The sequence below is a fragment of the Mus caroli genome, unplaced genomic scaffold (assembly GCF_978045245.1).
Source record: "Mus caroli unplaced genomic scaffold, Mus_caroli_1 scaffold_3, whole genome shotgun sequence".
NCBI classification, from domain to species: Eukaryota; Metazoa; Chordata; class Mammalia; order Rodentia; family Muridae; genus Mus; species Mus caroli.
The window spans coordinates 7,119,152-7,146,142 of NW_028227258.1; the positions used below are offsets into that span (position 1 = coordinate 7,119,152).

The 26,991-nt window shown below is 48.4% G+C and overlaps 1 protein-coding gene across 1 annotated transcript in view; it reads left to right on the forward strand.

Annotated features, from left to right (window-relative positions):
- The window catches only part of St6galnac5 (ST6 N-acetylgalactosaminide alpha-2,6-sialyltransferase 5), a 168,438-nt gene that overhangs the window by 110,990 nt on the left and 30,457 nt on the right, over positions 1-26,991 (forward strand). Inside the window, exon 3 of the mRNA XM_021158846.3 lies at positions 26,382-26,791. Within this exon, the coding sequence (XP_021014505.1) occupies positions 26,382-26,791 (410 nt within the window). The remainder of the gene's footprint in view (positions 1-26,381; positions 26,792-26,991) is intronic.

The following is a 26,991-nucleotide window of genomic DNA, read 5'->3' on the forward strand; positions in this document are numbered from 1 at the left end:
CTCTTTGCTCACTCAGACCCCAGACTGATTCATAAAAGCCAGAGTCTTTAGCTCGCACAGAAGCAAGCAGGATAAAATGTTTACCACCTTCTGAGATGGAAGGGAAGGATGGGTATTTTCTGTTTCATAATTGATGCGGCTGCAGCCACATAATCCCCTAACCTTTTCAGCAGCTCGGATGCGGATGCTGGATTTTAAATCGCGTGATCCATTATACATCACTTACTCCCACAGCTATCACTGTTCCACCAGCCAAATGACAGGCTTCCCATCAGGGCCTTTCCTGGTGTGGGGCTCTGCGACTTTATGCCGGTGGATAAACGTGTAGGACTTCACACATGGCTGATTTACAGGCAATTAGCAGGAAGCAATGGCAGATTTAAGGTTGCTTTTTTTTTTTTAAGTTATGAATAAAGAATGCACGGAGAAAGATCCCCCACACCCACGCCCCCCGCTGCCACAAAAGGCTCAGAATGATCTGAGCAATGAATGTGGTGACAGGAGCTACTGCCCTCTCAGAAGATGCTGTAGAAATGGAATATATCCAGGACTGCTGTGTCTGTCCATTTCTAAGCCCACTCCCAGTTCAGGTTGGCAGAGCTCTGTGCCAATAGACCATGAAGAAGGCGAGGGCCACACTCAGAGTCACAACCAGGTCCTTGTTCCCTCTTTTCTTGCATCCTGGGACCTGGTGGATCCTTACACAAGGTCCTCTGGGATCTGGTCATATGCGACATGGAACTTTGTAGAAAACACAGCCACCATGCATAATGACCACATATTTTTCTCTCAGTGATTTGTGAAGTGGAAAGGATATAGTGTATCATTATAGAAAACTAAGGTTTATAAATCAGACTGCTCCCACTCAGGTTGTACAGCTACACCACAGTGAACCTGGGTTTACACTCTAGATCTACAGGGCCAGATAAGCTTTTACCTAAATGCCATGTCTACAGTCAGTACTTGGAGGCTGACCAATTTACCTGTGTGTGTGCACATCCCTTATTCTCCCAACACTTGAAACTTTCTATACGCCAGTGTCAGCACTGGGTACTTGAACTCATGGTATTGATGGAGATTCTCACACTTGGTATAAGAAATTGGTGACACATACAAACACACACACACACCCCTCATTGCGGAGCCTGAGAAATGCGATCTACAGCACTGCAGTTCAAAGATTCAAGAAGGCATGTGGTGTTATCAGCCCAAGGGCTGAGGTTTCAATCCTAGCGCAAGGCAAAAGAAAATGAGACAAGAAGGTTCCAGACAACACCACGAGCCAGAAAGAGTCAGCCAGAGAGCTATGGGTTAATCTACCATATTTAGCCCACAGATCCAAACGCTAGCCTCATCTGGAAACACCCTCAAGATACCCAGGATTGATGCATCCCCTGGAATGTTTGGTGGCTCAGGCACCCACCAGGAACCCAAGTCCATTGGGAAATCACTAACTGGGTTGGAGTGAGGGTGCTTTCAGAATACAGAGAAGGGATATCTACTTCACTCTGGGGGAAAGATGGAAGTCTCAAGTCTTTTCTAAGGACATAACACAGGCCTCAAGGGCAAACAGGGAGTGAGCCAAATGGAAGAATTTCTTAGGCAGAGGGAACAGCACATAGAAAGGTGCTGACAGGCGAGGCAGTTTAGCAGGCAGCCCGTGAGCTTAGCTTGCAAGATGGAAAGGCAAGAGGTGGGCAGGAGAGCCTTGGAGAGGTTCACAGAGGGGCTTGGAAGCTTACAGGAGGCCTCATCCCAAGCCAGGCACCATCTATAGTTCCTGAAGGCATAGGAATAAGCTTCATCCTCAGCCAGGCTCAAGATCCCCCTTCCCTCCTGCAGACTGAATGGAGGGCTTGCCTGGGGAACACCAACCACTCCTCAAGACAACACCCACTCTAGCATCCATGAACAGTGACTGCCCAACCTCTGTCCCCCACCTGCACATAAAATGTCATGTACTCTACAAGGCTTTGCCAAGGTCATGTGATGTCCTCAGATCTGGGATTGGAGTCCAGGCTTCTTGTCCCAACCGCTTTTGTCCCAGAATTTAAATACTGAGTCTCTTTGTGTCAAGTCCTTTCCCCGACTTGACAAATTCACTGGGATGCGTGTCCCTTGAAATTACATCTGTTTCTTCCTGACATTGTTTCACCATGGAGAAAATAGCACTGTTCTCAAGCCTTTGAATGGCTACACCCATGGACAGACTGGAGAAGGGACAAATGCTGAAATTAGGATCTTCAACTTCTCATAAGTTTCCTTTCTAAATGGGTGAAAGAAATGTACTGGTGATTGTTTCAAAAAACAATGAGCAAGAGCCCGGTTATTAAAGCCTCTTGTCTCTGGATGGCATAACAATTTAAAAGGGCGGGGAGCCAGCAACCATGTATCTGATGTGCTACAAAGAGAGGGAAAGGCACACTGGGCTTCCCTAAAATGTCACAGAATCACCTGACGAGCATGAAGGGAATAAGACACCCCATCCAAGTGTCCATTTCATGAACTGTCACTAGAAAAAACTGAAGGGTAAGAGACTCAATGGGAGTCTCCAGTTCCCTTTCAGCAGGAAACACTGGGTTTGGGGTGGGGCTTGATGCAACAGGAAGTCTGCTGGGCGTTGATTCCTTGAGCACCAGGATGTCGGTGGAGTGGAATAGATGTGGTTCCGAACACAGGCTATGAAAATGGCAGTCTTTTTCTCCAATCAGTGTGGGTTTAGGGTGAAAATTATGAATGCCCCCAGAAGCTATGAAGGCAGGACAGGTGTATGAGACTGGCCAGGAGAGGGTACGGGGCATAGGGACAAACGCCTGATCCTCAGGCAGTAAACCTGCTGCTGGGTCCCACAGGGCCATGAACACCAGGGATATCACCCTGTGGAGGCTCTGAGGCTTTGAGGGAAGCAAGATGGTCTTACGCTTGTGTGAGTTGCTCAAACCACTGTTTTTTTTATCATGTATAGGGTGAGAGAAGGTCCTTTAGGGAAGACTTGGTAAATCTCCACTGTGTAGGAAGCTGCAAAGACCCTATGCAGAGAGGCACTGCAGCCTAGTGGGGAGAGCCTGTGACTTTCTAACCCACAATGTCCACTACAAGGACAGACCCTGCCTTCATTTGTAAAGCAAAAGGCTTGACTCACCCTAAACTCTTTTCCAACCTTAATCCTGATTATAGATACATACACATTGTAAAAATCCCGTGATACCTCATCAAAGATGCCTGTCAGCTGGGGCAGTATTCGGTTTGCTTTCGATTGTAGATTTCCCTTCCCTTAGGCAACATAAGAGAAAAAGAAGAGTCTATCAGACTGCCTTCTCCTCTTTTCTGTTAGTATACAAAATAAAAGAAATAGTTGACTTAAGATTTTTTTTAAAGTGCTCACAGTTTTGAATGTCTGTGGTCATGGTACCTTCTTGCTCTTGGGCTTGGAGGGAGGAAGTCCTGTGTGGCATAACACGTAACTGAGAAGCCACCCATCTCTCCTGTCAGCTGAAAATCAACGAGAGAATAGGAAGAGTTAGATACCCAAGAGTCTCCTCAAGAGTATGCAACCAAAGGTCCCATCCCCTCAGGGCTCCTCAGACTGCCACCAGTTATGAGTAGTTAGTTCTATAAGCTTCGGACCAAACTTCAGACCAAGCAACACCACACACACACACACACACACACACACACACACACACACACTTGCATTCACACATAATTAACTAATTATAATGTCCTGCATTGGCCATGTGTTGAATATTCTTGGAAGTCATTTGGCTTCTTGTCTTGGGATGACAATTAGGAAAAGTGACATGGCTGCCCCAGGTTGAACACTGGTGAACACTAGCCATGGGTCCTTCCCTGTCACCTGGGTCCTTCCCCCTCACCTGGGTCCTTCCCCACACCTGGGTCCTTCACCACACCTGGGTCCTTCCCCCTCACCTGGGTCCTTCCCCCTCATCTGGGTCCTTCCCCCTCACCTGGGTCCTCCCCCTCACCTGCATCCTTCCCCCTCACCTGGGTCCTCCCCCTTACCTGGGTTCTCCCCCTCAAGTGATCACTGACGTTAGTCCCCTATCACTTTCTAATGTCTGATTTTACAGGCTGCCAGAAGGCAGAGACTACAGAGCCACCCTGACTTACAGGACAGCAAAGAGATCACTTGACAGATGAGTGTGACATGTCAGAAGGGAGCCAGGGACGCAGGCTAAGAAAAGACTTGGGCGGCCCTGGCTCTGCCAACTGGACAGATGGCTTCTTCAAAGCCCCCGGGAAACAGTGAAGCCACATTAATTCTCCTGAGCTTCTGGGAGGAGAGCAAGCCACCCCTCCTGAAACTGTTCCATTGTGTAGAAATTGCATCCTCTGGATGACAGGGCAAAGGGCGGATCTACCCAGACATTCCCAATGTCATTTATTAGGGGCAATCTTGGTGTCACAGAACATTGAAAGGCGTGTTATTTTCTCCACCTAGGACCTATGAAAGAAGAAAGAGGTCTGCTTTGTCAGCTGAGTGGAGAGAGGGGACATAGGGTTTGCTGTCACCACAGAAGTGCTTGGTGACACTCGACAGGAGTAAGCTTTGTTCTCCTGTTTCCATTCTTATGACACTGAGATGGAAATTGCTTCCAAAGTGAGAACGGAAGTTATGGAAGCTTGCATCTTTATAAGTGTAGGGGTAGCGAGTCAGAGCAGTTTGAGCAGACCATCTGGAGCGTCAGCCAGCTCCACCCTGCTGGAACTTTCACACAGAGCTTGCAGGTGACCCAGCTCTGTGGACAAGTCAGGCCTACGTACTTGGTTCTCTGCAGTCTATAAGTAGGAGAAGGTTCCTGAAATGTCTGTCCTGATTTCAATTGCAACCTTTAGGGTGTGCATTCTCTTCTGCTGGAAACCAGCCTGGACACCCTGTTGACTCAGTCAGTGGTTGCTGAACGTTCTTTGATCCAAGCATGGTAGTATGTGACCAGAATCCCAACAACTAGAGAAGGTGAGGCAGGCTAATCACCAGACCTCATCAGTTTGAGACCAGCCTAGGCAACATAGCATGGTGTTTTGTCACCCAAATAGAAGGATGTGACAAATCCTCATAGCCACAGGAATTTAGGAGTGTCTGGTCTGTCGTGTTATCTGTCCAAATTCTTACCTTATTATTCCATCTATGTAAACAGAAAGGTCTTAGACTCAAGTCACAGATATTCACACATGCTGGCCAGTATAACACTTCAGCACAAACATTTAGACAATATTCTGCATTAAAATACTGTCAGACCGAGTTCATAGCACTAAAATAATGCAAGAAATTGAGCCAAGGATCTGAATTTTGCTGATGATGAACTAACAGTCCTGATAAGACTGGAGGGGGCTATGTCAGCAATTAGATTGGGTATGATCTTCTTCATAGTCCTGTTTGCATTGAGGAAAAATGTCTTTCAGAGGATTACCCTGTCTTCACGTTTAAAATGACCTTAATATGGTTCTGAGAGGCCCTGGAGCGTGAGGAAGTTACAACATTTTGTTTGTTTGTTTGTTTGTTTGTTTGTTTGTTTGTTTTGATCGTCCTTCCTGTTGCAGATGTGTAGTCTGGGGAAGGGTAAAGGTTTATGCCACTTACTTCAGGCAGCATTCAAACTTCCCCAAGCTTGGTGAAAAACCACGGGAGTCATAGGTTTATAACTACAACTTCTAAGAGTTGACCAGATGCAGCAAGGCGGGCCTCAGACCCGCTATCACATCTCATCACCCCCCTACCCCCACCCCCAACCCCCACCCCCTACCCCCACCCCCAACCCCCACCCCCAACCCCCACCCCCAATGATGAGTGCCCATGCTGGCTGAGAGCAGGGACTTCAGGGGAGCTGTGGATGGGGATTCCTCCAAGTGGCCTCTGAGTTTCCTGAGCTTTCTCCCAGCATGGCTGCCAGACATTGGAGCTAAGGAGCTCAGAACAGAGGTGTGGCAAAAGCCACATCTCACCAGCTCCAAGGTCAGACATCACCATGTCCCACTGCCTGCTGTTGGCTGGGAGAGACACACTCAGATTACCTCATGTTGGGGCAAAGAAAACTAAGTACTGCCTCTTACAAGGACTATGTACTAAAACCAAAAGTCCAAGCAGTCTTGTCTCCAAACTGCAGTCACACCTGGTTCCTCCATCCCGGCTTAGTGACTCACATCCTGGAGAGTAAGCCCAGCATCTGAATCAGCTAGGTCTGGGGTATATTGTTCTTCTAGCTCCCATGTGAAGTTCTGTGAAAGCAGCATCAGCTTTCCCCCTCCTTCCCCCCCTCCCAGCCCACCCCCACTGCACCCCCTCCCGCCCCACGAGCAGCTTCTGGAACCAGCAGTATTCTCAGGTTGGTAATGACTTCATTGTAGTTTAGCACCACTGTGTGCAGCTGGGCTTCTGGAGGTGGCAGGTCTGTTTCCGGAGGCAGGCATCCCGAAGATGGGTGGTTGGCCATATCCATTGTGCACGGAGTGGCATTGCTCACGCCTGCCTTTGTGCTGCACAACAGCGCCTGTTCATCAGCGTGATCCATTATACCCGGCTTTCTACTTCTGTCTCTCTGTGCAGATTCCATTCTCTTCTCTGATTGCTTTTGCTTCTTAGACCATTACTCTAGTTGATGGTGCCAGGTTATCATTGGACCCCATCTCGCTCTCCAATAAGCCTGTGATTGATACTAATCTTCCTCATGGGACACATTTTACGGGATGCACAGTAGAAGCCTCTTTCTAAATCTTAGCTTCTATATGCTGACAATTTACAGGGTTGTGCCTCTCACCCGTGTCAGAAGGCTTCAGGGAAACTTTAGGATCGTAATCAGACATCCTAATAAGAATATCTATGCCTTTTATATACAGACAGTCACTCACTTCCTTCAGACCGAGCTACATCCCCATTGGTACTCTCTCCCTCCAGCTAATAAGACACACACCTAGCCCAGTGCTATCTGGGCTGTAGCCAGTTCCTAGAAACTCAGCATGGATCATTTGTCTCTTCTGAGGAGAGTGGAATTTTAATTATACTAATGAAAGCTTTCATTTGCCACCACGTCCATAAAAACAGAAAATTAAGGTAGCTACAGACACCTCACAGAAGCAGACACCTTGCTGACACCCCGCCTCTCCCTGGAAGATGAGCTGCTGAGATGTTTACAGACACACAACATAACCCTCAGATTAACACATGCCTTGGAGTTAAAACTTTCCAAACAATATTTTAGGAAAAGTTTTGATTTCTCAGGAGAAATTGTGCCTTAAGATAGGAAGCAAGTGCTGTGCACTGTTTGCTTGGGGCATTGTTAGGGTCTCTGTCTTTTAAGTGGCAGCAGCCAGAAAATAGACTTCTAGGAGTCTAAACCTTTAAACAGCCGAGTGATGGGCACCAGCTGGTTTACTCAGAGCTAGGGAAGTTCCTCTCTTGCTTCAGTCCAGCCATGCTGCAGACCAGCAATGCTTCACAAAACTGGCTGTGCTTTATATTGTAATTTAAAAATTCCAACCCAACTGTAGGCACTATGGAAAATAAATGCACAAACACTATGGTTGGTTTCTTTCCGGTGCCAGGGGTGGTGACGCACACTTGTAATCCCAGTTTGAGTGGAGGAAGACAGAGCTATCCCAACAGCTTGATGGTTAGCTATTCTAACCTCAGTGAGTCGCAGGCCAGGGAGAGACCCTGCCTCAAAATAATAAGGTGAATGATATCTAAAGAAGCAATTCTGAGGTTGTTCTCTGGCTTTTACCCACACATATGTACACAAGTGTACCTATACATATATACATGCACATATATACATTCGAGCACTCTTGAGCGAGCACCCATACCTTTAATGACTGAACCTCACAGGTATCCTGTGATCTGCATCTGAAAGTGGGTCCTCCTCAGGGCTGGCTTTTAGGAGGTGGGAAGCTGCCTGTTTTTCTCATCTGATATGGGGATTTCAGAAATGTCTTTGCCATTCGAGGCCCAGAAACTACAGAGAACACATGGGCAGAGGACCCGCCTGTTCACACAGGCTAAGGTATGACCTAAGCAGAAGGAGTGCCATGCACACAGCTGGAGCACACCAAGACCTGACCATCCCAGAGCACCAGAACCCCCTCCCCAGCCTGTCTGAATATACTTGGAGATTCCTGCTATCTCCAAAGCCCATCTGCTGTGAACCACCTTTCTGCATATTCTCAGCAACGGTCAGATTGCCTCCATGGTCCTTCAGCTTTCTGTATCCTTCACCAGCCCCTGCCCTGTGGCTTCCATTTACTCTGATCATAAGCATGGCAGTACTGGAAGGTGCTGGAAAAGCCCTGCCGATGCCGATGCCGAAGTCTTTACCATTGTTCTGTGTCCCAGGATGATGCTAAAATACCCGATTCCCCACCACAACCACTTAGGCTTGAGGATTCTCACACTCGAACCCAGTTTACTAGGTAAGAATCAGGTTGTCTTGGGTACCTGCATCTTTCCAGACTGGGCCGTGGAATATCAAGTTCGATGTGGAAATGCCAGAAACCTGGGGCAGATCTGTAGCCAGTGTGGATCAAGGGGCACTCAGAAGACAAGGCGGAGGTGATAACGAGGGGAAAGTTCAGTTTGGAGAGCTGCCGGGAAGATGGGCTGGGCAAAGTTAAGAGCCAAGGCTGCTGGGAAGATGGGCTGGGCAAAGTTAAGAGCCAAGGCTGCTGGGAAGATGGGCTGGGCAAAGTTAAGAGCCAAGGCTGCGGGGAAGATGGGCGGCAGCTGCCTCACCGGTCAAAGCTTCCCAGCCCCACCTCAGTGCCCTCTCCCCCATGCAGGCAGCCTGTCGTTTCTAGTCAGGAGCCCTTGCCTACGAAGGCAGGGGCTTAACCTATCTCAGCAGTAAGGAACCATAAATACGGGACTGTCAGTGGGAGATGCAGACTTGTCTAGAACGGGTTCCAGGAAAGACTGTTGTTCCCCAGACTTTCTGTTAGGAGGTGACATCTCACAATGAGGTGGGATCTGGCTGGTCATTTGCACATTAAGCTCAATCTTAGATTCGGTCCTGACTATGGCGCGTTGGGTGTATTCCTTGACCTCCCAGGTCTGCTCTTTCTCCCGTGGTTCCAAATGTGGCTTATTTTAAAGGTCACGCACCACCTTTGATCCATGTCATCTTCATAGAAAAAAAAGGGGACTCTAGGACTTATTCATGACTAAGGAGAGGCTCCGGGCACCTCCGCCAGGGAGGGGCTTTCTGCTCCTATCTGTGAGCACCTTGCATCAACCTCTGACACTCGCTGGCTATGTTCCCTCTCTCCCCTGCCAGTCCCACTGTCTCTCCATAAAAGCACAGCATAGCTGGTAGCATTTGAGGCTGTTTTCTGGAAGGCACAGACGTGCCTGTCTTTGCGTGGAGCGGGGATTGATTTATCTCAGGGGCCTCATTCCAGCCCTGGCATTGGCTTGTGGAGGTGTCATTGAGAGGGGTTCAGCAGGATAACCTTAACGGCTCCCCAGAGAAGGAGGGATACAGCCCCATGTCCAGGTTCCCGGGATCTGTGCCACGTGCTGGGCTCTGTAAGCCAGGGGCGGACAGCACAGCAGCTGTCAGCATCGGGCAGGCTCTCCTCGCCATCTCCCCAGTGCACACACAGCCTCTGTTTGAGAAAGGATCTGTTTGGTTGAGTCCTTTGTATCCTCAGCATGGAGAACCTGGCACATATCAAACTCCTGAAAAGTGCTTGTTTGAATGGAGACACAAATGGGAATGTGTTGGGTATGGGTATAATGCTATGAAGATGGCTCCACTTTGCCACCCCATAACCGATCAACAGTGACACACATAGAGGACCCAGGAACAAGCAGAGTGTCCAGGCCATAAGGTCCCAAGCACCCTGTGCTGTGTTTTTGTTAAAAAGATAAGGGGAGAAAAGGAATATGTATTGGTGGAGATGTGGTCAGGTATGGGGGAAAGGGGTGCCTCCCTGGACCCATGCTGAGGCATCCCTTCCCCCTGAGGTACCAGACACATGATGGTATAGTATAGAATAGAGTTTATTTAGGGCATGAGGAAGGGAGTTGAAGGAGTAGAGACAGAGAAAGACAGAGGGGAGTGGGGAGGGAGGGAGAGAGGGAGGGAGGGAGGGAGGGAGAGAGGGAGGGAGAGAGAGAAGAAGAAGGAGGAGGAGGAGGAGAGGAGGAGGAGGAAGAGGAAGAGGAGGAAGAGGAGGAGGAGGAAGAGGAGGAGCCAGACGTGAGCACATGGGGATGGGAATGGGGAGAGGTGGGGCAGAGGGTAAGAGAACAAGGGTAACGGAAGAAGCGGAAGAAGCGAAGGGAGCAAGAGAGTGAGGAGGAGGCAAGCAGCCCCTTTTATAGTGAGTCAAGCACACCTGGCTGTTGCCAGGTAACTGTGGGGCGGAGCCTAGACAAAATGCCAACACTAATGCTGTGACCTTTTAATACAGTTCTTCATGTTGTGATGATCCCCAACCATAAAATTATTTTCATTGCTATGTCATAAGTGTAATTTTCCTGTTATGAATCATGATGTAAATACCTGATATGCAAGATATCTGATAGGAGACCACTGTGAAAATGGCAATCAACCCACAAAGGGGTCGAAGCCACAGATTCAGAATCCTGTTTTAGAGTCAAGTTCAGCTAACACAGGGAGTGGTGGCAGGAAGAGATTGAAAGGAGTTGAGTAAGAGTTGCATAGGGCTGGCATTGAAGGAGAACAAAGACTGAAAGTTGGGCTGGGGTGGAAACGGGGTGGCAGAACAGAGCAGAGCGGAGCATGCACAGCCCTGAGCTCAGGCTGGAGCAGCTCGCTGGGTTTGGGACCTTCCCTGTGGGGAGGGAAGAAGGACTGATCTAGGGAGGCTGGAGGTAAGCTCAGCTTGCAGAGAACTGTTGGTGAGAGTCTCTGCCATCCAAAGAGGAAAGTCCAGAAGAATCGAACAGTGGATATGGGGCTGGGAGATGGATGCTATTTTAGTCATGATAATGTCTTCTCAGCCTGGAAGAGAAGGCTCAGTCAGTAAAGTGCTTGCCACACCAGGGTAGGAACCTGAGCTTGATCCCCAGAACCTAAGTAATAAAAACCAGCCATGATGGCTCACACTGCAGTCCCAGTACTAGGGAAGATGGGATGGCTGGATGCCTGGCTGGCCAGGCTACCCTGCTCAGCGAGTTCCAGGGAGATTCTTCTTGGAGTGGCAGAGGGAGAGAGGGGGAGAAAGGGGAAAAGGGAGGAGAGGAGAAAGAAAGGGAGAAGGGGTGGGGGAAGAGGAGAGGAGGAGGAAGGAGAGAGGGGAGAAGGGAGAGGGCAGGAGAGGAGAAGAGAGGAGAGAGAGGGGGAAGGCCTGAGGAGGTAAGGAGTGAGACGGGGAGAGGATGGATAGGGGGTAAGAATAGGGGAGGAGGGAAAAGAGACATGGAGGAGGAGAGGTGGAGGGGGAGGAAGGAAGGGAGGACAGGAGGAAGAGATGAGGGGAAGGAGAGAGAAAGGCAGGAGGGAGAGGGGAAAGGAGAGAGGAGGAAGAGGAAGAGGAGAGAAGGGCTGAGGAGGTAAGGAAGTAAGGAGAGGTAAGGCGGGGTTAGGATGGGAGAGGGATGAGAGGAAGTGAGAAGAGGGGAGGGGAAGAAGGGAGAAGAAGAAGAGGGGAGGGAAAGGGGAAGAAGAAAGAAGAGAATGAGGACAGGAAAGAAAGGGAGAAGAGGTAGAGGGGAGGAGGGGAGGAAGAGGAGGAGGGGAGAGGGGGAAGGAAAAAGGGAGAAGGCATTTGAGGAGTGGCACCTGAGGTTGTCCCCTAGCCTCCACATGCATGTGTATATGTGAGCTGGTGTGTATACCTGAGCTGGTGTGTATACCTGAGCTGCTGTGTATACCTGAGCTGCTGTGTATACCTGAGCTGCTGTGTATACCTGCACATACTGACTGAACGTGCATGAGTATGCCAAGGCACACACACACAAGAATAATGTCTTCCTGTGTCTGGTGAGACAATGACTGTACACCCGTCCCTCATAAACCTTATTTTTTTTAAAATAAACATCACAGCAGCCCTAAGTGCAATTGAAAGTGAGCCAGGCCAGCCCAATGGGAACTGTGGCTGTCAGGCTCTGTATTTAACAGTGCCCTCCCTGCCCTGCACCTCCCAAACTGCCAGCTCCAAAGGAGACACAGTCCTTGAAGCCTCAAATTACTTAACCCCTGTGCAGTTTTCTTCTGAAACCTCAGCGAGTCCAGGAAGAAGCACAAAGACCAAGGGCCCACCTTGCTCTGCTGAACCTGGCCACGGTGTCTCTCTAAGTCCTTCACCTTTGACATCCCCCCCCTCCCAGTCTAGGGATACATGGTTTCACCAGTAGATGTACAAACTGTCAAAGCCTTTTCAAAGTACCAGGACGTTAAAAGGGTCTTAGCATTGTCTGGTTAGAATTTCAACTGGATCAAAAAAAAAAAAAAAACCTTATAGTTCTCTGAACAATGAAGAATAGGAAGATGAAACCCACCTTCTACCACCTCAGAAACTCATGTGCTCATTCATTCAGCCGACATCTATTGGCCCTGTTCTGGAATTTAACCACTTTGTGAAACAGGGTGGTTATGAATATTTTTTAAAAAAAAGTCACCATGCCTCCAGAGGAGGTGGCATGTGAGTGACCATAACAGGGAAAGCAATGGTGGTGGATGGAAGTGGAGGAGGCAAGAGAAGCAAGCAGAATTCACCCCTGAACCACACGTCCTCCACCATTTGACAGGTAAGAAAACTAAGAAATGAGAGCACTGAAGAACTTCCTCAAGCTCAAAAGCTCATAGGCCATTGGGTTTTAACCCAAGGGGGTGGAAGTGGTCTGTAGATAGAGAACGTGTCTGACCTAACGAGCCAGGCACTGTGCTCTGAATGGAGGCTGGCCTCACACAGAAGCAAGGACAGGGCTTGTTTAGAGATGCTAGGGAGCATGACCCAGTGCAGGGAGTTAAGGGTTACTGAAGTAGATCAGTAGGAAGCAAGCAGTGAAGGATGCCTTTTAGAAATGCAGGTGGTGCGGGGAGGGGAGTTCTAGATCACAGGGTTTGAGAGATGTGGTTGGAAGCATCCTTCAGAAAGAAATGAGGACCTGTCCTCCAGCCTCAGGCTACGGTAAGCGTAGGCAGGTCGGGTTTCTTATCTCTTTGTATAAAAATGACACTTCCTACAAGCTGTCCCAGATTGCCCAAAAAGTACAATAGATCAAGACAAGTTTCCTGGTCACACAGTCAAAAAGAAGTGAGCCTTCTTAATCGGTCATTGAAGTGCTGGCCTAAGGGCTTGGCCTTCAGCCCTTCGCTCTGCCAATATCTACACCTGTCAAGTTCTCTAGGCAACGAATGAAGGTGTTGGAAGGACAAAGAGTCATGAGTGTGCCTCCTACCTAAGTTTCCAAGTGACCTCTGCTCAGGTCCAGCAGGAGGCCTGTGGCTTAGCCTAAAGACACAGTCACTGAAGACGTGTGGGGCCACACAGCCATGTCCATGTGATGGTTGATGGAAGGAAGCACCTTGCTATCCTACCTAAGTGAGGACCATAATGCTCACTTTCCCTCCAGTAATAACTTCTCAGTCTAGCACCTCATCTCAATGTGTGGTTGGGAAAATGAACCGATAAGCAAAAGAAGCTTAAAATGCCATGAGCGAGATCCCTCTTAGCACCAAGTCTTACTTGCCTGGATTCTCTTTGAAGGTTCCAATCTGACGTTGTGCCTTCCTACCTAAGGGAACAAAGTTTGATCCCAGCCTTTGGTAACTGGATGACAGTTGCTGGTGTCACCTGTTGAGATGCTGGGTGCTATGTCGACCATGCCTTCCAGTGGTGGGGGCCGTTTCTACTGCATTCCTCCCAACTTCTAGACGGTTCTGCTGAGGTTCCATGTCCCTGGTCTCTCGGAATCTGTGCTGTGGCTGTCTTCTTGGTTCTCCAAATTTCTAGATTCTCCATGATTTCTAATTTCTGTATCATTTTTGTTACCAACCAGCCCCCCCCCCTCCCTGGCAAAGGCTTCCTCTCCCCTTCCTACCTTCTGGCCACCTCCTTCTCTTCTCTTCCAGCTCCTTCCTGCCTCGTTTCATGTGCACTCTCCCTTCACTTCCTTGTCCCTCTCTTCTTCCTCCTCCATTTCTTCTGTTGTATTGTGATCACACATCCAGGCTGGCCTGGACCTCAAGGTGATCCTCTACCGTCCACCTCTTAAATTCTGGGGTTATAGACATACACAGCTACACTCAGCTCTTCATCTGAGATGCTCTGCCAACCATGACGGGCCTAAGATTTGTACCCATGCCTGCCACCCAAACTGGGCTCCCTCCTGTCCTGTGCTGTACATTCACTGTCCTGGTCATGCAGTTGATCTGATTCATTGACTGAACAAGACATGGCCATCTCTTCTTTCGAGGAGTCTATGTGTCATTGTACAATTCTTCCAATGTCTAAATAGGGTATAGCCTGAGGAGTGAAGACAGTAGTGTCCCGGGCAGCTGCCCAAGGGATCCCATTGCATAAATAGTCAGAGCCTGAGAGCTGTGTGTTGAGAAAATGAAAGGGTGAGGGGAGAAGAAACTTGTATTTCATTAACAGAACAGGTCCCTGCCTGGCCTGGAGGATGTCCCATGGCTACCAAGTGCTGGGTAGCTTTCCCACTTTTTACTCAGCCACATAAAGAACTCTCAGTTCCCGTGGCCATCAGCTCAGTACCTTCCCAGGCCTGGGTCATTGCTCACATTTGTCTAAGGTTTCTTTCAAAGCTGGTAGATGACAAACAAGCCAGATTTGTAGAAACAGGCATATCCAGCAACAGTCAAGATCACCTAATGAAAAGCAGCCTTTTAATTACACTAATCAGTGCATGGGGTCCTTATGTGGCCTGTCTTCCAGGGAGTGAATGTGTGTGTGTGTGAAAGCAGTTGCATCATGGAATTATAGGAAGATGGCAGGTGAGCCCAGATAAACTACCAACCGCTGTATCAGCATCCGAGGGAAGAAGCAGGCTCTAAGATGTAACTCACCCTGCAACTGTGCACACTCATGGAGAACAAAGGAAAACCATCGATTGCTTACCAAGAAAGTAAGGGACAAGAGATCAATAAATTATTTCAAGTATCTCCTGAACATCTGCCAAGCAGCAAGCACCAAAATGAAAAATTCCAGTCATTCATTGTGTAAGGGCCATGAAGAAAATAAGCAGGACTCCATCAGCTACTTTCTGGGCACTGGCAGGCATCTAGGAAGAAGGCTCTACCAGGGCTCAGAGTTTTGCAGGGCTGGATTCAGAGCTTGCTGGCCACATGTGCTTGGGCAGAACATCATAGCAACAGGAGCCTATGACAGAGATTGTTCATGGTAGACAGAGATTAGAACAAGAAGAAAAGCCAACCCTTAGCCAGCTTTCTCCTTCCTTTTGGATCTCTTGTGAGGGGCCTTGGTCATGGGATGGTGCCTCTCAGGACCATAATCAGACACCAGTTAGGGGACAGTGCCACTCAGGATACCTCTCAGTCACCAGACAATGCCACTCAGATTCAGTGTGAACCTTCCCAGTTAAACTCTCTAGAAACTCCCTCACAGACACCCTTGCGTGCCGCACTGATCTCACGGAGGACTTTTAAAGCAGTCAAGCTGACACTGAAGATCAGCACCTAGATCAGCCCATACAAGTCAGCTGGATGTTGTCTCGGAGTTCAGCGGTCTCCTGCTTTGGGCGACTTGTTTAGTGTGTAATGGAGGGTTCAATACATACGATCAGAAACTCAAAACAGGGCAAATTAGAAACAGGAGAGTGACAAGCTCCACCATGAGACACCTCCCCTCACCCCTCAGAATGGCTACCATCAAACAGAGGGCAGGACACAGTGTCAGTGATTCAGAGAAGCCCTGTGCACTGCACTGGGAATGGACAATGTACAGCTGCTTGGGAAAGCAGGCTGGTAACCGATCTCTAAGTTATAAACAAGATTATCATATGATCCAGAAATATCATTCCTAGGTTCCCCAAGAGACACAAAGATATAAGTTCACATAAAGGCTTGCATTTGAGTATTCATAACATTTATAATAAACAAGAGATCAAACACAGATGTGTGTGTGTGTATACATACACACACAAACACACTAGTGAATAGATATACAAGTCAACTAGAGTGTATGACCACAGGTGATTATGTTTACAATAAACAGCAAAAGAAGGGAAGATCTGGCTGGAGATAAAACCTCACCCAGTGGTTAAAGGGGGTGGGCAGGGAATGGACAGGGCCTATAAAGGGGCCTGGGGTTTCTTTTTAGAGTGATGGGAATATTCTAAAATCATACCATGGCAGTATCTACCTAACTTGACTTTAGAAGCAGTGAACTTGTCCCCAGGCACTGCGCCGCACACACATAAGAGGTAGAGGCAAAATCAGAAGTTCAAAGTCATCTTTGGTTGCGTAGTGAGTTTGAGGCCAGCCTGGGCTACATGAGACTCTGTATCAAAAACTGTAGTAAAATAAGATGGGTGAATTTTACGGTGTACAAATTATATTTTAATAAGACTGGATGTTAAAAGCTCATTAAAATGCAATTAAATTAAAAGGGAATTATGGGCTTTCCCAGCCTCCCCTTGAAGCTAATTCAGGGCTAGTTATGGTTATGAAGCATACACAAAACTCCGATATTGTACTTAAAAAATAAACTCGACTTCCCAGAGTCGGGAGGTCTCTGGACCTGCTATCTGCTGAGTGGCGATATTGACCACAAGTTTACCCGTGTGCAGTCCTTTGTACCATGCCCCACATAAGTGCGTCACACGCCTATTGCTCCCTCATTTGTTCAAACGCACTTGTTCAACACTCCTGGGCTGGACCACAGCTTTTGTGGTGCTATAGAAACTGTACAAAGAAGCTAGTGTCTCTCCTTTTACATCCCAGAATATAAGAAAGACTACAACATGTAGGCACAAAAAAATAATAATTAGTATTATTTTAGGGTGACATGTGTGAGTTTATAAAAATCAAACAAAGCCTGGGTCGTGGGAGAGAGTGCCAAGAGATGGATGGGAAAGGCTGCTGGTGAGATGGGAAACTGGATTTCTTGGCGTGTGAAATTACTTGTGAAGGGCTTGAAGGAGTGGCGCACAGAGAGGGGACAGCCAGCATGATGCACATCAGCCAGACAGCAATGGAGAGACAGCGGTGAAATGACTGTATAGGAGCATGCTGGAGGGACAGCCGAAGGGCAAGCCGCAGATGGTCGGGCTAGGGCACGGAGCTTGAAGGGAGTCTAGGGTTTTAATCGCTCAACAGAAAGCCACTGAAAGGTGCAGCAGATGCAGGACAGAATGTGATTTGCATATTGAGGATGGCTCTGGGAACTCCTACAAGGCAGGGACGCAGGTGAATGGGGTGAATGAAATGTCAGCTCAGAGCTGAGTGCTATTGGCACTCAGGTGAGATGTCGGTCACTTAGACAGAGGCAGGAGGCAGTGAGGAGACAGGCAGGAATGAGATGCAGAAGACAGAGCCAACAGAAGTACATGAACTAGAGGGCTAGGCGACAAGTCTCAAGAATGAGCCAGAGAATGGTTGGGGGGTGAGTTGGTGGGGGCAAATTGCCCTTTGGATTGAAGTAGCAAGCCTTCTGTTTGAGATCAAATTGCCCATGTTCATGGTATGGATGAAAAAAATGGACCTTGAAAAAGCCAAGCAATTTACCCCGTGTGTTCATCTGAGACGTACAAGAAGCAGATGGCCAACCGCAACACCAACAAGATGTTTTTAGACATGGCTCAGTATCAAAGGCCACGCCTACTCCAACAAGGCCAGGTGTACTCCAGCCTTTAGCCACGGAGATTGACTATCCTTATCCAGGCAAGGGGTGGAAACAATATAGGTAGCACTAGGTGGAGAGAGGTGTTGAATGAAGAGCCTGCTGGTGCTCTGTGGCCCCCGAGGCTGGTGGGAGGGCCGTCACTAAGCTGCAGAAAAAGCAACTTCTTGGGAGAGTAACATTTTCCTGGCAACTCACATTAAATAATCAGCATGGCTCTCACCAAGGTGCCGGAACTGAGACTGACAGCTAATAACAGCCTGGTAATTACAGGAAAGCATCAGATTGCCGAGGCCAGAGTGTCTCGAAACACCTAAAGCCATTTAATCTATCTGTTTGCTCCAGACCAACGGGCTGCCCCCCAGGGCAAGGCCAGTGTCATTACTGAGCTAATGGGCATCACGTTCTGAGGTACCTTTCCCCCTGCCAAATAAATCAGAGTTTTAAGAAGTGAAGCCATGGCGTTGCTGGCCACAAATGTGTACAAGGACATCACCAGGCGTTTTAGGTGTCAGCTTTAATTTGACTTGGCTTGCTCTATTCTCTCAAGAAAGGCTCAGGAGGCGTCAGCTGGGTCACGGAGAGGATTCCGCCTGCTCTTGCTCTTCTGGCTGTGACAAAAGCCAGACCTTGATTTCTTAGCTCGCTTCTTCAAATAAAAATGTTCCTGTCACCACAGTGTGAAGGGGTTAGCCATGGTACAAATGATGTTTCCCTGTCCTGTGTGTATGTGTGTGCGTGTGGTTGTATATGTGTACATGTGCACATGTGTGTGTGCATGTGTGTGCATGTGCCTGTGTGTGCACATGTGTATGTGTGCATGTGTGTATTTTGTGGGGTGTTTTACAGAGGAATGTGATAGGAGGATTAATTCACACATTCTAAAATCAACTTGAGCCCCACTGAAGACTGTATACCCTGTCCTGGGTTCTGGAATGGTGGAAAATGCTTGCAAATTGCCCAAGTACATAAGAAACAACAAAAGTAAATTTAGAGTTCCGTGTGTGTGGTGTGTGTGTGTGTGTACACTCATGTTCTCCTAAACAGCGTGCTGCCCACTGACCTCCCAAGTGGCTTGCTAACCCCTCACATGGATGGTGGGAGGTCTGCAGCGCTGGGTCGCTGAGGAACCCCCTGGGAACACCTCATGACTCCTTATGTGCTTCCAATTTTTTCCAGGCATTTTTCACCTCAAGCCAGCTCAATGACCTTGCATGAAGCTCACTAGGGATTAATAACTGGCTTAATGGCCCTTCCTGTGTCCTGGGCCAGTTCCCAGTCAGCCATTCATTTCAGACCGTGTCCTGAGCTCTCTCCACAATGCTTCCACTGTCTTCTCTCTGAAGACAGGTGTCTTCTGCCAGTCCCCTTCCTGATGTGCATCAGAACCAAGACAATTCCTGGCAGGTTGCTGCTTGTGCCGCCAGTGTACCTTCTGCCCTTGCGTTCCCATAGAGTACAGGAAGCAGGAAGTGGGGAGTCACGCCTTTAGCCATCACTTTCCCTAGTCAGCATTAAATGCTTAAAAGACAAAATAGGGTCTCATGTAGCCCAGGCTGACCTGAGACCACTATGCAGACAAGGATGACCTTGAACTTTTGAGTCTACACCCCAAGTGATGACATCACTGGCATGTGCTTCCACATCAAGCTTTTTGTGGTGCTGAGGTTTCACCCTGGACCTTGGACTAGGCAGTCACTTTACTATCTGAGCTATGTCCCCAGACCAATTAAATCCTTTTTACAGTCAGGATACAGGAAACTGCCACAATTGGAGTGACCCAATATGGGTGACCATAGTTTCCACCAAGCTACACAACTGCTGAGAAAATGAGACTATTCAGGGAGAGAGTCTGGGAGGGCGGATACTATGAGGATGAAGACAGGCAAGCTGTCTTCCTGGGTAAAATCTCCCTTCAAAGCACCTTGTTCTGCCTTTCCTCTCTGCTGTCCTTTGTCTCTAAGTCAATCCTCCAATGCGATGCTTAGCAATCTGCCCACCCCCTACCTCCCCATCCCCCCCAACATCCTATCACTCAAGGGGAGAGCACACAGACACCGAAGCAGAAACCAACGTATTGCCTGTGAATGAGCCCCCCCAGATCATTAAGACTCTAGAATTTTAATGGTTCAGAGATGTGAAGGAACACAGCTCCCTCAGAGGACTGCAGGACACCCTACTGTGTGATTTTTAGTCATTCTGCTTCCACGGCACCATTAGTCCTTCTGAATGCAGGAGCCAGACTCCACTTCCTCTTTGGAAGTGGCCCCGCCTTCGGTACGCCCTCTTCTCAGATGCTAGAAGTGTAATGTCAGATGTAGAAGAGCAGAGTGGTCTTGCTGGTACCCCTTAGCAACAGGCAGAATTTGGACTGCAGTATTCTTGCACCACATAGCCTGCGAACACAGCTTTAAGAGTGGGAGCTACTGGTGATCTCAGAGAATATGGGCAGCACAGGCAGAGACCTTCTCCTTCCCTGAAAAGAAAATATAAGAACACGGAGGAGGCCCTTGGAGTGTCCTGGGGAGGGGGGGGGGTCACCTGTCAGCCAGCCTCAGCTGTGAGAAGTCACCAGAACAATTACAGGGGAAACAAGCTGTTGGTATCCCTCTTCAAGTCCCCAGTCACAGTGAGCTTAGTGACTGAAAATTTAAAACCAGCCTGGTAAGTTCAGCTTTCATAGCCTTAGGTCCAGGTTCACTGATGTGAACTTATGGCATCACCTGATGAAGTACCAGGTGTGGGCTATCTCCCAACAAGCTGTTGTCAGGGAGACCCTCGAAGCCCCTGAAGGGCTGTGAGCAAGTAACACTGAGATTGGTTGGTTGCACTTGAACTAGATCATGAGGCCCTATTGCTGGAGATGCCATAAGCTTTCATCCAGAATACTTTTAAAAAATCAGTCTGGAACTGGGCTGGCCAGCCCTCTTAATGTCAGCAAGTACAGGCTGCTAGAGAGACTAGACATCCATGGTCTCCCTTAGCTCTAGTCCCTAATGTTACACTAGTGACCATCCAGACAGGGTATGCCATCGGTGTGATAGTGGTGAGACTGTTACGGGGAGAACCAACCCCTTTCTGATCAGATTTGGTGCCCACAGAGGAAGGGGAGGATCCAGAGTGCTGGGGATCCCTGTCTACCACCCTGTGATGAGAGCTGTTGCACTCCTGAGCTAATGGAAGCTCTGACAAGATGAGAAGTCAATAACCAGTCACTGGGGGGTGGGGGGAGGAGGAGAGACACTCCCAAGGGCCATGCTCTCTTAAGGAGCTATAGGCCGTTAGTTATTCATAGGGAAAGAAAAGACATTTTTCTCAGTGGTATAGTTACCTGGTAAAGTTCCCAGATGCCCTCTCTCTCTCTCTCTCTCTCTCTCTCTCTCTCTCTCTCTCTCCTTCCCTCCCCTTCCTTCCCTCCCCCCACACACCTGCAAGTAGAAAGAACATTGTTAGGAAGAATCAGTGGAAAGGGGACAAAGAAGGCTCATCTAGGGTTGATATGATTAAAAATACATGTATGGAAATTTCATAATGAAACCCACTATTACATATGATTAATACATACTAATAGAAACTAAAAAGTAAAAAAGAAAAAAAAAAGAAAGAAAAAGAAAACAATAAAGTGGCGTAGTGAAGGAAATGTTCTGAGTTATACGGCACCTCAGGGCATATTAAGTATTCATTAAAGGTCTTCAAATGAACATCAGGGTAAATGAGTGGGTGACGGAATCCGAAGCATTGGGCTATAAGTTAGCTAGTTGGTCCCTTGTGTTTTTAAAAAGTAAGGAGGTTAGGAACTTGTTTGAGCCCAGCTGTAGACTTGGTTTCCTGACCCTCCCGTGTCTGAACAGCCTGACACTTGCAGCAGGTCCTCCTTGCCACAGGATACTTCAGTGGATGCCCATGAAGAGCAATACTTGTTCTTTTCCAGGACTGAAGGGTTCCCAGAATGCCAAACTTTCACCTCTGACACACAGATGACGTGACACACTGGGTCAGTCACAGAAGAAACTGTTAGAGAGGGCTCTGAGAGTCTCCATTCCCCACTGACAGCCCTGTCAGCCCTTAGCCATTGTTTCAAGATCCTGTAGCCTTATCGTTACAGAATAGACTGAAGATCTGCAGTAAGAGTGTCGTTCTCAGGAAGGTTGCATTAGTGAGGATTACACGGGAAACCTTTGCTAAGGATTTGTGTCCATCTGATAACTGGCCAATTTTTATGTTCTAAATACTCTTAGAAAAAGAGTTCTATTTAAGAATGTTCACTTATAGGACATAAAACTTTCAAAAATTGAATCTGGGAGGAGGAAAAGAGGAGAAGGAGGAGAAGGAGGAGGAGGAGGAAGAGGAAGAGGAGGAGGAGAAGGAAGTTGTTTATTGGACTCTGCTTCCCCATGACTGCTGTTTCCTCCTTTATTCAATGGCCCTAGTCATGAAAAAGAAGGACACTTTCCACATGCGTTCCTGTTATGACTTCATCCTCCTAAGATCCCCTTTTCTGTTGGTTTCCACTGCACAATCCCTGGCTGGTTGTACCCCTGCCTTTCTGGCTCCGTAGTCCCTTAACTTGGGTCCCAGAGGATCTTGTGCCAGGTTAGTTCAGCATTTACTGCAGATCCTTCCATTCTTCTGAGCGCATCCTTTCCCTGGACTGCATGCTTCCTGAGAGGGAATCTCCTCCTGTTTTATCTATGCACCAAGTTCAGTGTCTGATACATAAAATGACTCTCTGTTATGGGTTAGCTGTAGGGCTCTCCCACCCTCAAGACTCAAGTTTGAACACTTAAGTCTCCCACTGCTGGCAACTTTTTTTTTTTGGCAGTGGGGGAGGGGAAGCCTGTGGAAGCCTTGGGAGGTGGGTCTCGCTGGAGGGGGTGGGACTCTCGAGGTTTATAGCCCCGCCCTGTGTGCGTCCTGTTCCTTCTGCTTCCTGCCCTGATGAGAACAAGCCACTGTCACATTTAGTGACAAATAGAGTTCTATCATTAAATAAACCATATCGAGCTCTGCGTAACTCACACACAGAACGAGACAGTGAAAGAAGGAACCTTTGCCCAGAAGTCTGTGCAGCAGAGGAGTCGGCAGTCTCCTTCCCCTAGACCCCAAGACTGGGTGAGACAAACAGAACTGTGTCTCTTCTTCGAGAAGTTCAGGTCTTGACCGTATGTTACCCTCTAGACTCAGGTCCGGATTGAGTTCTACTCTGAATGACCCTCACAGGAACTGGGTACCAGCTGCCATTTTACTGCCCCGTCCCAGATCAGAGCCCTAAGAGTTAGAACACTCATGACTAAGGAACAGGTTACCTGGTCTGGGGGAGAGAGGACAGGAGGGACCCAGTGAGTGCCACTAATGCGCTCGCTCTTGTTACTCTAGCCCACAGTGCTAGCCTACTGGCTAATCCATTTGGCTCTAGAGCCAGACACCCTACCTCCTAATCCCAGCTATGCCTTCCCTAACTGGATGATCAGGAGCAAAATTATTTTATTTTTTAATCTTTCAAACTTCTGACTTGTAAAGTAGCCACAATAATACTCTACAGGATTATTTGAAAGATAAATATGGTTGTATAATAAACTCAGACATATTCCCAACACATGCAGAGCACTCAATAAATTGCTACTTGACCACTCTTTTTAAAATATCCCCAACTTTGCAGTGGCATAATTAATCCCCATCAGTCAGATTCCAGCTCAGACCTCCTCCATAAACCCTGTCATACCTTGATGTATTCCTTTGCCCATGGGCCTCCCCGATGTGCAAGCTCTGTTTCCCTCTTCTTTTTTGGCATCTGGCTGCCTAACTCAGTGCACTGGTTAGCTCTCTTTTGCTATGTTAAAACACACAGAGAGGAGTTGGGGGGAGGACTGAAGGAGCTGAAGGGGCCTTATCTGTCATCAATGGGAGGAGAGGCCCTTGGTCCTGTGAAGGTTTGATGCCCAGTGTAGAGGAATGCTAGGGTGGTGAGGCAGGAGTGGGTAGGTGGGTGGGGGAGCACCCTCATAGAAGCAGGGTAAGGAGGGATGAAGTAGGGGGATTGCAGAGGGGGAAATCGGGAAAGGGGATAACATTTGAAATGTAAATAAATAAAATATTCAATTAAAACACACACAGAGAGAGAGAGAGAGAGAGAGACAGACAGAGAGAGAGACAGAGAGAGAGACATATACACAAGTAACATTACGGACTAAGCTGTATCCATTTAGGAACACATACACATATACACACATACACATTCTTTAACAACAATTAATGGAAAAAGAGGCCATGAATTTGAAAGACAGCAAGAAGGCATATATGGGAGGATTTGGAAGCAGAGAAGAAAGGGGGAAAATAATACATTATAATCTCCAAAGGCAACAACTTAAAGCAAACCCAAAAGGGTTTACTTGACTCACAGGTCTCTCCATCAGTGAGGGAAGCCAGGGCAGGAGCTCCAGAGAGAAACACAGCAGGAATTGAAGCAGAGACCAGGGAAGGACAGGGACTGCTGACTCCTGCTTAGCCAGCTTCTGTAGATAACCCAGGAACACCTGCCCAGGAGTGGCACCACCCTCGATGGGGTGGGCTCCCTCCACTAATGTGTAATCAAGAAAATGTCCCACAGACATGTCTTAGGGTGAATCTAGTGGAGACATTTCCTCAATTGAGCCTCCCTTTTCCCAGATGGGCCAAGTTGACAAGGACAGCCATCACACCCAGTCACCTAAGCACAGCCAAACATTGCATTCCTGGTGATAATTTACAGTGTCCATCATTAGCTCAAAGAGCTAATTTGAGCTGAGTTTTTACCACATGCTCCGTATTAAATGGTAATTGTTTTTGAAACAGTTTCGCCGTGTAGCCCAGCTGAGCTGGAACTGGCAACGTAGACACGGTGGCCTCAGAATCACAGGGATACCACACCTGCCTCTCCCTCCAAAGCGCTGAGGCTTCAGGTGTGCACACCACTTAAAGGATAGACTTGAGAGCACCTGCCATGTGCTGACTAATTCTTGTGACAAGTCCCACGCTTCAGCTGGCTTCTGCTCCATGCAATGGCCACCTTCACAGGTCGGATACTACTGATGTTAAAAAACCAAGCTGCTCCCGTATCTTAGGGCTTCCCCCCTTCTACCAAGGTAGAAAGGGCAGTTTTCCTCTGCTAGAGTTGAAGAAACCAAGGCTGGTGGAGGTCAGTGACTTAGAAGGTTTCTGGAGCTATACAAATGTTCCAAACAAAGCTGGACCCACTTTGCCATGAGAGGAGGTCTTGGGGAGCACTCGGTCAGGCTATGACATCACGCCCATGGTTCAGGAAACTCTCACAGTAAATACAAAACGGAGTATTTCAGGGCTTAATTTCCCGAGACCAGAGTCAGGTGCTCAGTCCACAATTAACTGAAAAGGGCAAAGCTCTGGGGGAGACGGGCGAGGCAACCTCCCTTCGGAATGCTTTGATTGGGCTGGGCATGCAGCTTGGTTAGGAGGATGCTTTCTGAGAGAGAACACATGGAGCCCTGGGTTCAGGCTCCAGCCCTTCATAAACTGTGGTGGAGTGTGCCTCTCATCCCAGCACTTGGGAGGTGGAGGCAGGAGGATCAGGAGTTCTAAGTCACTCTTGGCTACACAGTGACATTCAGATTGTCATTTTCTTTCGAACTTCCTGGCCTTGGCCTCAGGCTCTAATTTCATTATCTTAGAACAAGGAAGAGATGTTTCCATTAAACATGAACAGGTCATGTTAGAGCTGTTAGCTTTTAGGTGTTAAAGAAAATCACTGGTTCAAGGTGTTCGACTGAGCACTGTCAGCAGCGTTGTCTCCGTTGGCTTTCCAGGCAGGGCGTCGTGGGAGTGCGTTTTCAGAAAGGAATCTGAGCAATCCAGTTCCAGGGTCTGAGGCTGTGATCTTGAGACCTTCCTTACATAAATGCAAACAGACGCTGCGGTTTCTGTCCTACCCTATGCCTTTACATGAGAAAAATAGTCTTAGTTCTCTATTTCAAAGTTACAGCATTGAATCTGCGTGTCATTGCTCCCGTGATTCCTGAATGGTATTGAAGGTCAGCATGCTCTCCCAGCATCCGAAGGCCTTGACAATGCTTAGCTTTGGAATAAGATGAATGAGAGTTGCAAACGCAGCCACACAATTTGCAGAAGAGACTTGGCTTTGCCTGGGGCCAGCTTTGGATTGGGAAAGACCTAGTTTTGAAAGTTTCCCTTCATGGCTTCCCATCTCTAAGCTAACAAGCATGTAACAGTCTTCACCTCGCTGGCTTCACATGTCCACACTGGTATCTAAGTATAGCCAGTGACAGATCAACACCAGCCCCTTCTCCCTTGTCTAACAGCCTCTTATATGCAGTTTTAAAGAAAGGAAAGGTCCGTATAGTTGCAATGGAGCAGATATAATCAGGTGCAAGTCGAGGGGGTCTGAAGAGCATTTAAAAAGAGGGAGAAGACGTTCTTATCTAAAGACAGGGATGTAACCTGGTGATGCTGGGGGTGGGGTAGGTGTTAAAAGAAGAGATGAACCCAGTGATGCCTAGGGAGGTAAATCCTGTGGCTGACGCCATCTTTCTCCTCCCCGTGTCTTGCAGCCCCTGAAAATGCATTGCAAGGATTGCGCCCTGGTGACCAGCTCGGGGCATCTGCTGCGTAGTCAGCAGGGCCCCCACATCGACCAGACAGAGTGTGTTATCCGCATGAATGATGCCCCCACCCGAGGCTATGGGCTTGACGTGGGCAACCGCACGAGCCTGCGGGTCATCGCACATTCCAGCATCCAGAGGATCCTCCGCAACCGCCATGACCTGCTCAACGTGAGCCAGGGCACCGTGTTCATCTTCTGGGGCCCCAGCAGCTACATGCGCCGGGATGGCAAGGGCCAGGTGTACAACAACCTACAGCTCCTCAGCCAAGTGCTGCCTCGGCTGAAGGCCTTCATGATCACGCGCCACAAGATGCTGCAGTTCGATGAGCTCTTCAAGCAGGAGACTGGCAAAGACAGGTACAGGGCACGGGAGGGAAGCAGGGGGCAGTGAGGATGTGTGCTGGGGGCAGACTCACTAAAAGTCAAGCCAAAGCTGTGGGTCTGTGTTGTGAGCCCGTGGCTCATGTCAGCAACATCAATGGGACTCACATGTCGGGTCGCCCTGGTAACAGACTGCTCAAGTTGAGTGTATCAGGCAAAGTGGCCTGAAGCACAGT